General features: G+C 42.0%; 1 protein-coding gene across 1 annotated transcript in view; it reads left to right on the forward strand.

The window, feature by feature from the left end:
- Positions 1–13,636, forward strand: part of ZNF609 (zinc finger protein 609) — a 431,776-nt gene extending 418,140 nt beyond the window's left edge. The window contains exons 9-10 of the mRNA XM_030188106.1: positions 4,241–4,319; positions 7,780–13,636. Of these exons, the coding sequence (XP_030043966.1) occupies positions 4,241–4,314 (74 nt within the window). The 3' untranslated portion in view covers positions 4,315–4,319; positions 7,780–13,636. The remainder of the gene's footprint in view (positions 1–4,240; positions 4,320–7,779) is intronic.
- The last annotated feature ends 896 nt before the right edge of the window (positions 13,637–14,532 follow it).

Raw genomic sequence — 14,532 nt, forward strand, 5'->3', positions numbered from 1 at the left:
GTGAGCAGAGGGAAGGAGAGAAGTAGTAGTAGTAGTAGAAGATGGATGGGACTGGGAAGGGTGGTGAGCAGAGGGATGGAGCAGAAGATGGATGGGATTGGGAGAGGTAGGGCACAGCAGAGGAAAGGAGCAGGAGATGGATGAGACTGGGGAGGGATGGTGAGCAGAGGGAAGGAGCAGAAGATGGATGGGACTGGGACAGGTGGGGCACAGCAGAGGAAAGGAGCAGGAGATGGATGAGACTGGGAGGGGTGGTGAGCAGATGGAAGGAGCAGAAGATGGATGGGACTGGGAGAGGTGGGACACAGCAGAGGGAAGAAGCAGGAGATGGATGTGACTGGTAGGGGTGGTGTCGTGTGAGCAGAGGGAAGGAGCAGAAGATGGATGGGACAGGGGAAGGGTGGTGAGCAGAGAGCAGGAGATGGATAGGACTTGGAGAGGTGGGGCACAGCAGAGGGAAGGAGCAGGATATGGATGGGGCTGGGAGAGGTGGGGCACAGCAGAGGGAAGGAGTAGGAGATGGATGGGACTGGGAGGGATGGTGAGCAGAGGGAAAGAGCAGAAGATGGATGGGACTGGCTGGGAAGAGTGGTGAGCAGAGGGAAGGAGCAGAAGATGGGACTGGGAGAGGTGGGACACAGCAGAGGGAAGAAGCAGGAGATGGATGTGACTGGGAGGGGTGGTGTCGTGTGAGCAGAGGGAAGGAGCAGAAGATGGATGGGACAGGGGAAGGGTGGTGAGCAGAGGGCAGGAGCAGGAGATGGATAGGACTTGGAGAGGTGGGGCACAGCAGAGGGAAGGAGCAGGAGATGGATGGGGCTGGGAGAGGTGGGGCACAGCAGAGGGAAGGAGTAGGAGATGGTTGGGACTAGGAGGGATGGTGAGCAGAGGGAAGGAGCAGAAGATGGATGGGACTGGCTGGGAATAGTGGTGAGCAGAGGGAAGGAGCAGAAGATGGGACTGGGAGAGGTGGGACACAGCAGAGGGAAGGAGCAGGAGATGGATGAGACTGGGAGGGGTAGTGAGCAGAGAAGAAGGAGCAGGAGATGGATGGGATTGGGGGGTGGGAGAGGGGAAGAAGCAGGATGTGAAATGAGGGATATGAGAAAAAGGGATGATGTGGGAAATGGTTGAGACATAATGTGAATGACCTGGAAGACTGGAGAAAGGATAAGAGACATTGAAAAGGGATTGGGGTACTGGTGAGGGGTATAGGAGAAGGGGATAAGTCTCTGAAGGGGGTTGAGTTAGGGAAGAAAGGGGTTAAAAAGATGGTGAAAGATAAGTTATTGGGCATGGAGTATAAGGTAACAGGCAGAAGAGTGGTCTTGGAGGCAAGGGAAGGAAGGAGAGACATGGATGGAGCTGGGACTGATAGGGTGATGATATGCAATGGAGGGTAGATGAGGGCAAAGGGGGTGAGTACAGAGTATGGGAATGGGGGACTAATGAAGTGGGTGAAAGATGGGGGAGGAATTCAGGAGACTGGGTAAGGGAGAGACGGGAGAATGGGAGTGCTGGAGAGGGAATAAGAAGGGAGATGGTCAAAGCCAGTAGGTAGATGGATACTAAGGACAAAAGAGTGAGAGAAAAGTGTGGGGGTGGGGGGTGGGGGGGGGAACGTAAAATGAAAGATCAGTGCCAGACAGATGCAGAGAAGGACAGGAAGAAGGCAAGAGAAGAGTGAAGAAATGGAAAAGTCAACCTGGAAAAGAATTTAGGAGAAGACTGATACATGGAACGTGGAAAAGAGACTGGGACCAGACCAACTAGAAAAATAGAATGCTCAGACAACGAAGGTAGAAAAGAAAACATTCTTTTTATTTAATGCTTTTTAAGGACTAAGATGTGCCTGCTTTGTGAAATGTACATTTTTTTCGTATTGTTGTATTTTGCAGAGTACAGGAGAAAAATACATTTCTGTTTCTCTTTTACCAGTATTTGCACTGCTTACAGAGTCTGGCTTTCTTGAAGAGATCTATATTTCAGTTTTTGTGGGCATGTTTTTTGTGGTTCCCAATTTTGTATCACATGAGGGTCTGTCCATGTTCTGCATATGTGACTGGCGTGACTGATTCTGCTAGCATGTAGTGTTTGTGTAGGAATGTGTAACAGTCCAGTTTGTTACAGTTTTCCAGTAGCAGGTATATTGGTGCTCTAGGGTCCAGTTTAAAATTTATAGCACTGTTTTTTCATAGGTGAGTTAAGACTGTTGTGTGTTGTTTTCTGTATAGGTTTTGAGTGTCTTTTTGTAGGGTTTTGTGTTGTTTCATAAAGTGTCTGGCCCTATTGTTTTTGATATGCTGGCTTCATATTCAGCATTTTAGTCTGATGCGTGTGTGCTTTTGTTTTTATTAATAGCCATAATGAATATTAATTCCCTTGCCCATTCTATGTCTTGTCTATCTGTTCTACCTAGATTGTAAGCTCTTTGAGCAGGGACACTCTCTCTATGTCAAGTGTTCAGCGCTGCGTGCGTCTGGTAGCGCTATACAAATGCTATTAGTAGTAGTATATATGCAAATGAATATGCAAATGTGCCAAGCCCCCCCCCCCCCCCCCCCAAATTGAAACAGTCAACCTATGCCCATGCATAACTGGGTCTGAATACAGATTGATATGGATCTAGTCAGTTGCTGTCTCCAAGTTTTCCTAGAAATGTTAGATACTGGCTGGTAATTTTCAAGTTTGACCTGGTCAAGGTTTTTCTTTAGCAAAGGCACACCTTCTATGAGGCCCGTGCTTGCACTATTCTTGACAGTCGGGTTGAGGGAGCAAGTAGTTGGTCGAAGGTCTCTTAGGATTTTGTCAAGGCCCTCCTCTGTTATTGGATTAAGAGAGTCTGTGTCAGGAGAGGGTGAGTTTGAATGCTCCTGGTTAGCTGATTTGAGACTGAGTGGGACTGCCTGTAAGTCCTGGTGGAGATTTTTAGTTTTGTTGGCAAAATATGCAGCAAAATCATTGCAGTTCAGTTTTGACTGGGCAGGCTGGATCTGTTGTGGGGGGTGCAGTAGTCTGTTTACTATGCTGAACAGGTGCTTGGTTGAATTGGCAGCCTGTTCAATGCATTGAGAGAAATACTGTTTCTTGGCTGCTGTTAGGGCTTGGCGGTACTTTGTCATGTGTTTCCTACTTGAATGTAATTCACCTTGAGTTACTTCTGAAAAGATGTGAGCTAAATGAGGTAAATAAATAAATGATGGAATTGTAGTTTTCCTTTCAGCGTTAGTTGTTCTTGTATTAACTCTTATTGTAGTCAGGACCAGTGGGCGCTTCTACTTACAGAGTGTAAGTGAGACTGATAACTTCAAGGTGCAAATCCCACCCTGCACTACACTGATTATTGAAAATGCCTCAGAATGGGGATTTGGATTTAGCCCACACCTTTTTCAGTAGCAGCTTAAGGTGAGTTGCATTCAGGTCCACTAGGTATGCCAATAGAGGGTTAAGTGACTTGTCCAAGATCATAGGGAGCAGCAGTGAGATTTGAACCCTGGCTTCCCTGATTCTCAGCCTGCTTTTCTTATCAGCCTCTGTTCTGCTAACTCCAGCACCAGTCATGACATACACTACCATAAATGTTTTGGGTGCACTGTTTACCTGTGTAGATCCTGATGCTTTGTTGTATGAGCGAGAGAGAGAGAGAATAGACAGCAAGTGCTGTGATGTAGCTTCATATTTTACCAATAGAACCTACAGCTTCTATTGGAGAAAATATTAGAATGGGGGAGGGCTTGGCTTCTGTGAGTTGAGGGTTTGTGAAGTCCTAATATTTGACATCCATCCCATCTTGATAGTAAGTAATGCATAGGTGAGTTCTAATTGGGCTGGAAACTGGGTGTCGAAGGAAGTTGTTATAACACATCTACCTCCCCCCCCCCTCCAAATTAGATTTAAAATAGTCTTATTTGTATAAAAAGTCATGGATTTGATATATCACCTTTCTGTGGTACAACCAAAGCAGTTTACATTTATTATACGTGGGTGCTTTCTCTTTTCCTAATAGGCACACAATCTTACGTATGGAGGGTTAAATAACTTGCATAAAAGGTTTAGACGCTCAACGTCTAGATGTATATTCTGACCGATGGCATCCTGTTGCCAGTGATATGTGACTGTGAGGGCTTATTACTCACCCCACTTGTTTTAGGAGGCAGAGATTTCTCTGTGGTTTGGTTTGGCTCTCTTAGAAACAAGTCGATCAGAAAACACAGAAGTGTCTTTTTTTTTCTTCCCACAGGTCTTTCTTCCACAGCCATCGTGGCCAGCCAGCAAGGCTCAGCTCCCTCTTTGTACCCTCCTCCAAGGAGGTGAGAATGGTAAGAGCAGGTTTTTTTATTCATAGACTTGTGAGATTAGATTATTTATAACTGACAAGCTTATGCAGTTTGTTGTGTGTCTGTACCTGGCTTGTGGTCTTGCACAGTTGTTTATCTCCATTTTTAACTGGTGCTGACTGTGGTTCTGATCTAACCTGGGGGTAACACATCCTACCTCAGCTCTTAGCTCCCAGAGTCCGAGATCTGTATGAGAGAATAAGACACAACAACACCAAATATACAGGCAAGTGAGCAAAAGCTTTAGGGAAGCAAGTCCCACAGAGTCAAAGTCTAGCAGCCTTGCTTGACTCACTTGAATTCCCTTCTCAGCTCCGGCTTTTTATTAAAAATAATCAGCATGACAGCACATTCTATTATATGATCACAAATTTGGTAAATGGTATTCTCCTTTCTTTCTCATACATTGCTTGTAACATTTACAGCATACCTTAGCATCTTTGACTATACTACACACACATTTCCTCCCTTATGCCTGGTTTCATGTCTAGTCTTAAGGTCCTATATAGTACATTTAATTTCAGGAGTTACAGATAACAGATAATATTCACAGCTCATTCCCTCCAAGTTTATGGCTGTCGTCATTAGAAGAACCTAACAATTCTTCATAAGACTGGCACAAACTCTGCACTTCTCCTTGGTCCCCTACTGGACACCTTCCACAATGGAATTAGTGCTTACCCCACAATAGAAGAAGGGATAGTAGAGATTAGTAGTGGGTGTGGGTGGGCAGACTGGATACACCATATGGTCTTTAGATGAAATACCTTTAATAAAGAATGTGCAACAAGTGAACATCTTCCAAACAATTTGTGAAAATAAATGCAATCCAACAATCAGGCATATACAATACAATTTTTTCATTTTATGAGGCACCCCCATCTCCCCCTCCCTACTAACCCCTTCCCCTTGTTCGTCTTTCTTCTTCCCCCCTCACTGCCTATGTAAAAAATGAGCCTGTTACTGAAGGCCTTGGTTCTTACAACCCTCAGTGAGTATTGTATTGAAGGTTCCTCAGATCTCTACCATCTTCTCCTTCAAGATAATTCCCCCTCAACCTCGTTTCCCCTGTTCTTGCAGGAGAACTGCAACTTCCTTTGTCCCATAAAATTGGGTTAACTACCTCCCAATCTGTTACGCACCAAACAATGCACTCTCATACCATATGGTCTTTATATGCTGTCATTTTGGCATATTAATTATGCCAGGACATGCCCAGGCTGAGGGTTCTTTCTGTTGAGGTGGAGGGAGAAGGGTGAGAGAGAACTTCCAAGACCCTCCAGTAAGAGAAAGATATAATTCTTATTTTACAAACCGAATTTTATGTCACAGTAAGTTTTATGTTAACCAGGAGCTTTTATTAGTTGAGGTAAATGGCTGCATTTCAGCATGGAGAAGAAAGCTAGTTCCAAGCTTGTACCCTCAGTTATTTACATTTTTTTCTTCCCATCTCTGCTCTTAGAGGACAGACTTTTGCACAGCTATTGTGTTCACAGGCATTTTAGTAACGAAAGCATTATGCTTTGGGGTTAGATCAGACCTGTGCTCCTCTCTGCCAGCTTATCTAAGTTTCCAGAGCTGTTACCTCTTCCGGTTTAAACACCACATTGATATTTCATTTAGGTTAAAGCACAAATATTTCTGTTACACATATGACTCCTCTCTGCTCCCAGAATCTACCCCCCCCCCCCCCCCCCCATCCATGTTTGGTGATGAAGCAGGGACACAGAAACAGAGAGCAGGAGATGAGAATAAAGACCATAAGGCATTTACAGTCTGTACAAAATTTGACCCGATTCTTCTAGTATAGTGGTGAGGACAAGGAGCTATTCTCACTCTCTGTTCTTAGTGCCTCTTCTTTCAGAGAAGAGATTGGAAGAAACCTTTCTACTAATGCTTGCCTAAATGAATATGTGCTGTACTGAACACTGTACCAGAGATCACATTTATGTCAAGGGAACAGACTGTTACAAAGATGTCAAACATTGTAATAATACCATCACGTTAGTGCTGGAGCAATTGCTGCTTTAAGTCTCCATTTTTAGGCTTGACTTGTGATGAATTGTATCAGTCATAGGAGCCAGCCCCACGAGTGCTTGAACACCCCCAGTATTGAGCACATTGTTGACGGTGTCCAGGGATGGGGTAATTAGTGTTGGCTCTTATGGTATCACTCTTGGTTAATTTTGCTTTGGCTGTAGTTTGTGCTGGGCGCAGGAGATCAACGTTCAGATCTCCACCAGATTGTGCCTGCTGGGATCTGGTTGGATGCGTGAAGGAGATGATTTTGGTCCACAGTGGATACTCTGGTGCTATATTCAGTTATGGCTTGGGAAACGTTATACCAATGGTCCTCCACTAGAGAATGACACGGGGACAAAGTTTGTCCCTGCCCCATCCCCGTGGAAGCCTTGAACACTTATGATGTTATATTTAAATATTTTTATTAAAGTATAAAAAGGAACAATATCTGGTGCAACTGTTGTTTATAAATCACAAATAGAAAACAATAGTAACAACGAGCAGCTATAATAACACTCACACCCTCTACCCTTCTAACTCCAACAATAGCTGACTTCTGCTACCCCAAGGAATCCTAATCCACCATGTTAAAATGTCCAGGGGTACAAAATACAACCCATTCTGTATGCCCTAGCAGGGGAGAAATATGCCCTATGAAGCACTGTTAACAATCTTTTAATCTGTGGATGAATAAGTCATCAATAGTCTCTGGGTTCAGTCTAGCTCTCCTGTCTTCCACAGTCCTTCCTACAATAGAAGATGTCTTCTTAGAAGATGTGCTGGTAGCAGGAATGTACAGGATCTCCCATGCAAATTTTGCTAGTTGTGGCCAGCATGTTTGCTTGTTTTACCAAAAAATCAAAATATGGTGGTCTGCATCACTCAAATGTAAATAACTGTCCAGTTCATTAACCGGCTTAAAAGTAAAAAATGACATGGGGACAAAGTTTGTCCCAGTCCCCTTTGGATCTGTCCCCATTTCCGCCCCGTCACCTCAGACTCTCTGTCCCTGCCCTGCCCCCACTGGTTCTATCCCCCTCCCTCGTGTCATTCTCTATTCTCCTCCCAATCCTTGGGACACACCAAGCCAGTTAGGTTTTCAGGATACCCACCATGAATATGTATGAGATAAATTTGCATTCATTACCTCCATTGTATACAGATCTATCTCATGCATATTTATGGTGGATATCCTAAAACCCTGACTGACTGGTTGTGTCCTGAGGACTGGATTTACAATTCCTGTGTTACATCCATCCCATCCTATGGACCTGGAGTTTTGACAATTTAGAAAGAGGACAGGGAGAAGGAGAAAATCTTGTTCCCACTGCTCTCCCCAAACAGTAACAGAAAGCATAAGATTTTGTCAAAGGTAATATATCTATATCTTTTATTTATTTATTTATTTTTCATTTGACAGGCAGTTGTGTCAGCGGGTGACCTAGCCTATCGAGTCATGTGACTGGATCACATGAGGAAGCATTGGAATTTCCATTAGACATCAGTTAAATGGTGTTAATTGTTTGTTTTGAAGTTCCTGCCATAATCTGAGGCAAACCAAGGACAGTCTTCTCCTCTCCTTTATAAGAGACTGCTGACTATCACCTCCTCTGTGGAGATGCAGAACTAGTACTTTAAGAAGAAAATATTTATTCTCCTGGCAGTCCGCTACGATGAATCACTCACTGGCCTGGAGTATGAAAGACACAACAATGTTTTTTCTTTCTTTTTTTTTTTTACACAATGCAAGTTCATATCGTTCACTGTTTCATGTAGGAAGTCACTGCTTTGCGGTTATGGTTAAGTTGCAGGTTAGCTGAGGGATCGGGGGAGGGGGTCCATATCTGATCTTGTTTGTCAGAACATTCTGTCTAAGGGCTTTTAAGACAAAGGTTTTAAACAGTTTTACCCCTTGCCCTGGCATTCTCAAGACAGCCAGCTCTCTGGCAGGTTTTACTCCATTTTATGTTTGGCTGTGGTCTTCTCCTGCTTGGTTTGAAATGGGCTATTTCTGAATCTCAGCAAAGAAAGTCAGGGCTACTTTTAACTTGTGATACCAAGTGTGTGTTTACATTGTGTGAGTCGATACGCAGTGAAAAGTGTCAGCTCTGCTTCTAATACCACATGTTTGTGGGCCATGACAGTCTGGGGCGAATCTACTTTTTCAAGGATGCACCACATGAAACAATGGTCTTCCACCATTCAGTGGATATGGTAGGACGTCATGGGTTTTTATTATTTTTATGATTGAGGAATGATACATTTCCTTTTATACCTATTCTTTGTACATTTTCCAAGCATTTTTATCTGTGTGTCATCAGAACGTTTGTTATGTTGTCACACCAGCCGTAGAAGCATCATTCCACAAATGTGACATGAAAGAAAAGTCACTTTGATGGGACAACGCATGATTTGTTTCACTTGCTACAACTGGCTGACAACCTGGACGGGAGTTGAGGCTTTAGCATTTTCCACAGTCATTTATAAAGCAGCAAATACATTTCTTGAACCGGAGTAATAGAAATGAAGGGATAAATGTAATTCTGGTTAATACAAAAATAGTGTCTTCGTGTGTATAAATATATACACACACACAGGTGAGATTAATATCGTAACAAATGAAGGCAGCCAGACAATTCAAAGGCTAAAACATTTCCGGGTTAATATGTAAACCAGGTGGTCCCTGTATTTTTTGAATACTAGTTGTAGCATTTAAAACATGTGTAAACTAGTGTGCCACACAGAATATATGTGGAGTATGGTGATCACTGCTAGATATATATATATAATTAAGCATTTCTGCCCAGTCACTGTATGAAGCGTGCCGAAGCAGTTAAAGCAATTTTTTTTCTGGTACTCTTTGTGCAGTGCCTTTGGAAATTGGTGGTTTAAGGAGTTCTGCGTTTACTGATTGCTGGTAAATGTTTAACACCTTATGAATATGACCTTTTTGCTTTCCTTTCCAGAACAATTTCGGGCCTACGTTCTCAATAGAATGAGCAAAACTATATTAAAGCCAAAGGCTAGCCAAAAACCGTCTCCAGTGTGCCTGATGTCATGTTCTCACATCCCAGAACAGGCAGCACACTGCAGGCACGAAACAGTTCAAGTTGTTGTTCACACAAATTTCAGCAAGTTGTATAAACCAGGAATGTGTCTGAGGGTATTGACTGGAAGATGATGGGGGTGTAAAACACTCCTGGGTCATAGTGCAAAGCACCTTCCAGACATGGTTGCTCTTTTGCTGTAAGTCAATCTCATATTTGCAGTGAAAGTGTATATATATCAAACCAGTGTGTGTGTGTATGTGTGTATATAGATATATATATATGTATATATGTATTCATAATATGTACATGTGTATATGGATAGCTTGCACACACACTCACTCTTCACAGAGTGTGTCTGTATATATTAGCTCTGAGTGAAAACATGTTTATTACTGTGAAAACCAAGCTACTCTCCAAATGACACAAACACAAAAACTATAATGGTGCTTCAGTGGCTGCCCGGGCTGGATTACAAGATAGATGGCAAACGCTACAATATTTGAGGAGTCAGCCACTAAAATTACAGAAGTATTTAGTGCTCTTCAGTGCTGTGCGGGAGCCTTGTGGGTAACATGAACATGAGGAAGCTCTGTTGCTGGGAAAGTCTGGCTGCTTCATTTAATGCAAAGACAGATGCTTAAGTGCAGGCTTTACATTGTTGTCCAAGGAATTTTCTCCTTCTGTATGTGCAAAACCACACTGTCCTACACTGCAACAGCATAAGAAATCATCTTGAAATATGCCGAATTGAATCACGGAAATAGACTGGAATGTTCTCCCCGTTTTACTCACACAGATTTGAACCATTTTGATCAAAACATTGTCTCCAGAATAGGTAACTACAGAGACCTTTTCAGGATAAGATTAATTGGTATAAGCTACTCAGTGAGCCTTCAGGTCACAGAGGATCTGCCTTCATTAAAAAAAAAAAAAAGAATTAAAAGCTATTTTTAAATCCCTTTTCTTTGATGACAAACTGAGCTCCAGCCCCTTCTGCCTTCTGTGCAAGAGCTGAGATGGAATCAGTGTAAGTGGCCCATTTATCAATGCAGAGCTGGTGCATACCCCCTTTAAAAGCAGGTGTTTCTAATAGGCATTAGATTAGCATTTTCTACCACCAAATAGCAAAAAAAAAAAAAAAATTCAGTGTTACTTGATACTATTTGAATAGCTGCAATTAGGTACTTATTTGAGGTACTGAAACTTAGCCTTTACCAGTTAATTAAATAGCAATAGCCCTTTTAAATATTATTTAGCAGTCAGTTAACTCTTCTGTTTAATTAACTCTCAATTGCTAATTTGTTAGATGCCAATTAAAGGCTGATTAGAGACACTTGATTTCCAGAGTTCCCTAAAAGTGGGTTGAGATGAAGCTGCTTTAAAGTGTGCAAGAACAGACAGTGCTTAAGAAATGTGATGACTCAGTGCCTTATGTGATACCAGATTGGGTTTTATTTCCCAGACTCTGTTCAATAGAGCAAACCAATTTGGTGGTTGGGTCTGTGCCTAAAATGCCATCTTCTAGTTCTATGGATCAGGTGTCTCTCTCCTTGGGGCTGCACCCTCCACCATTAAGCAATAATTCACTTTGTCAGAGTGAGGCCTCAAGGTTACCCGTCTGTGGTCGCTGAATGACTTTCTAGTCATACATGTAGCTGCTCAGTGGGTTAAAAATCATTTTTCGTACTCCTGTTACTGCTCAGTAACATTGTGTTACGACTTAGAATGATTCTCAAAGGAACTGATCTAATTTGGCAAAGCTGTTTTATCGTCTGCTGGTGTCAGCTCCTGAAAGAGTCGTACTGACCGTTTCCATCAGCTTTTATAAGTGGTAAGAAAAAGTAATAAGAAATGGACATGTCAGATCCCCAATGGCCCAGAGACACTTTGGTGCTCTTTCAGTAAATGCATTAGGATACTGCTGCTTTTGCAACACATAAATAGCACAGTTGAAAGAAACCTACAAAGGTAATGCTGCAGACTCGCCATGTAAAAGGGAGATAGGGGGATATGGCCTTGGGTCCCAGATGCACTGCACAAGCTGGGGGTCACATGGTAAACCACTTCTAAGCAGTTCATTGGCTGACTTGGAAGTGTTTAGTGTTAGATTTGTCACTAAATACCTCTAGGGGAAAAAAACAAAACATAGTTTTTGGATTTTTCAGATACCGTGCACCAAGCTTTCCCTCACCCCAGAGGATGTGGGAATGAAAGGCTGTTTGTCTTATGGGGTTTGCTGGTGCATGAATTAATATTGAGGGATTTGAGGTTCTTTTGAGGCATCAAACTGTATTAGTAATGAGCTTTAGACTCTGTCCTGGCAAACACTGTCATATTTTATGCCAAATGATACGGAGGATATGTCGCTGGTAATAAGTTAAGACTGCCTTTGGAATGCTCCCAGCTAGTTGGGTTTTTAGGATAGCCACAATGAATATGTATGAGGTAGATCTGCACACAGTCGGTGTATGCAAATCTACCTCATGCATATTCACTGGATATCCTGAAAACCAGACTGGCCGAAGATGTCCTGATGCCCTTAAGGTGATGCCTTAAACATGAAGTTCTGCTCATTTAAAACTCTACCTGGCATTGAGCAGTGGCTCTGGATACCAGAATCGCTCTCCACTAATTGTCAAAGCCATTGAAATAAGACTGTGAAATGTCAGGCACTGCACATTTTAATTTAGACCTTATATATAAAGTTTTTATGTTTTGTATTATCCCCTCCCCCTTTCGGGGATGTTCCTTTATGAAAATAAAACCGAATACTTCCTCCTTGTAGCCCACACCATTGACCAGCATGGAGTTAATTGTATGATGATTCCTGATACTCGTAGAATACAGAGTCTTCCTGATTTCAAGTCTTTTTCTTTCTCCCTTGCTGTCTGTGTTAAACTGGCAGTGGGACGTCTGTCAGTGGCCAAGATGGGAAGGGATGTGTCAACAGGTGGTTTCCAGTACCACGGTTAGGTCTCCAGAAATGCCTATTCTTCACATGATCATTGCTCAAAAGCATCCTCCTGCCCTCTTTTCATCCTAGAAATGGCCTTGAGTTGAGGCCTGTTTAGATTAGGATTCTCTTCTTTCTTCCAGACACTGCTTGGTTTACATGAGATGGCAGAGGAATTATTTTCCTGTTTTAGTTCAACAGTTTGCAAACATTTAGGCTCAGGGTAGAGATTAAGCACTTGAGAGAGAGACTGTCTCCAGACAGCCGTCAGAATGGTCTCATTTTCTAAATTAAAAAAGAAAGAAACAAGCAATTTCTTATGAGGTCTGATGAGGTTAAATTGTCAAAGGACTCCAGTTGAGCCCAATGCATTTACCAGATTTCAAGTCACTCTGGTAATAAATAGAAATAAAACAGAACAAGGAAAGAAAAATAGTGATACCGATTTTTATTGGACTAAATATATTTTTGACAGCTTCTGAAGGCAGAACCTTCTTCAAGTCTAGTATGAGCAAAAGCTGACAATATCAGAATATGTATAAGATAGGCTTGAAAAGCATTCCAATGACAGTCTCAAGTGAAAACTAGTGGTGGGGGAAGGATTGAGAAACGGGGAAAGATGGATGGGTATTGGAAAAGGACAAGGCACAGTATAATATGATAGGAAACCTGGATCCTTGTCACATCCTGTCAGGTGGATGTCAAATATTTTATCATCTTTACTCCTAAGGTCTTTCATTCCTGGATTGTTTTTCAAGTTTCCTCTTATTCTGACCATCAATGCAGTACCCGGTTCCTGACGAGTGCTCACCCACAGAAGTTTCACCTTTGCTTGCTTTGTGATGTTTGATGTGATACCTGTGTGAACTGATTCTTGTCTGTAGCATCTGTCCTGTCTCCCTAGTATACGTAGCAGAGTTCTACACATTTTCTCTATCATATACAACATTTGAGGAAGAGCATGAGTAGGAGGCCTTTATACTGAATGTTTTTCCCACAAGGGTGACTATGGAGTCCTGTGATATGTTTGTTCAATTTACAGCTTGGTATATTGCAAGGACTTGTGTTATTCTTTTCTTTCTGAGCTTTTTCTGCGATATTCCCAGCTCCACCATGCAGACCTTCTGACAACCAGCAAATGTGAATAAAAAAGTAGTGAAAATCAAACTCTCGTCAAAAGCTCAAAATGAAAAGAATGGCACAAGTCCCTGCAATATACCAAGCTGCAAATGAGCAATTACATAAGAACTTAAGAGTAGCTATACTGGATCAGACCAATGGTCCATCTAGGCCAGTATCCTGTTTCTAACAGTGGCCAAGCCAGGTAACAAGTACCTGGCAGAAACCCAAATCCTGACAACATTCCATGCTACCAATCCCTGAGCAAGCAGACTATGGACTTTTCCTCCAGGAACTTGTCCAAACCTTTTTAAAACCCAGATACACTAACCGCTGTTACTACACGATTTCTGATTGCACGTTGCTTCTTTTATTATTTGTTATGCTAAAGCTCAATGCCTATTTTTCAAATTTGGTCAAATAGTAAAAGATGCTATTTGATACAGCTCTAGTTTGTTGTCCAGAACATTTTCTTTAGTTTCATCTATGAAAATAACCCGGGAAATATTTAAGAAACAAATCACTTACATTCATTAATTTTATAGTTCTAAAGATTACGTCACATACCACTATTTGCTATCAAAACTGTTGCTAATTTAACTCACCATAAAGATTACAGAATTAGAAAGCAAACTGCTAAGGGGTTTTCAAATACTGGTTGCCCGTGAGGGCTAGAGTTGATTTTAAGGTGGCTTTCCTTATATATAAGATTTTTTTTTAATGGGTGTTGCCCTTTGGATCATATCTCTCTGTTAACTTATCTGACAGTTCGTTAATCAACCTGATCTAATTATTTCTTAAATTTGTGTTTTCCACCTGTTAGTTGGATTCGCTTTAGGTGTGTTCATGATAGCTTTCAGTTACATTGCTATTAAAGTGTGGAACAGTATTCCTGTTCAAATTCGTAGTATTGATTCATATTTTCAATCACAGGACCCCAAAATTACCCTTCTGGGAAAAACTTTTAATATAAAGGGAATCCCACTTGTGCTGTTCCTCAAATGTTGTGTTTGATGGAGAAAATATGAAGACGGGTACTACACTGGAGAGA

This window comes from Microcaecilia unicolor, chromosome 1, assembly GCF_901765095.1.
Source record: "Microcaecilia unicolor chromosome 1, aMicUni1.1, whole genome shotgun sequence".
NCBI classification, from domain to species: domain Eukaryota; kingdom Metazoa; phylum Chordata; class Amphibia; order Gymnophiona; family Siphonopidae; genus Microcaecilia; species Microcaecilia unicolor.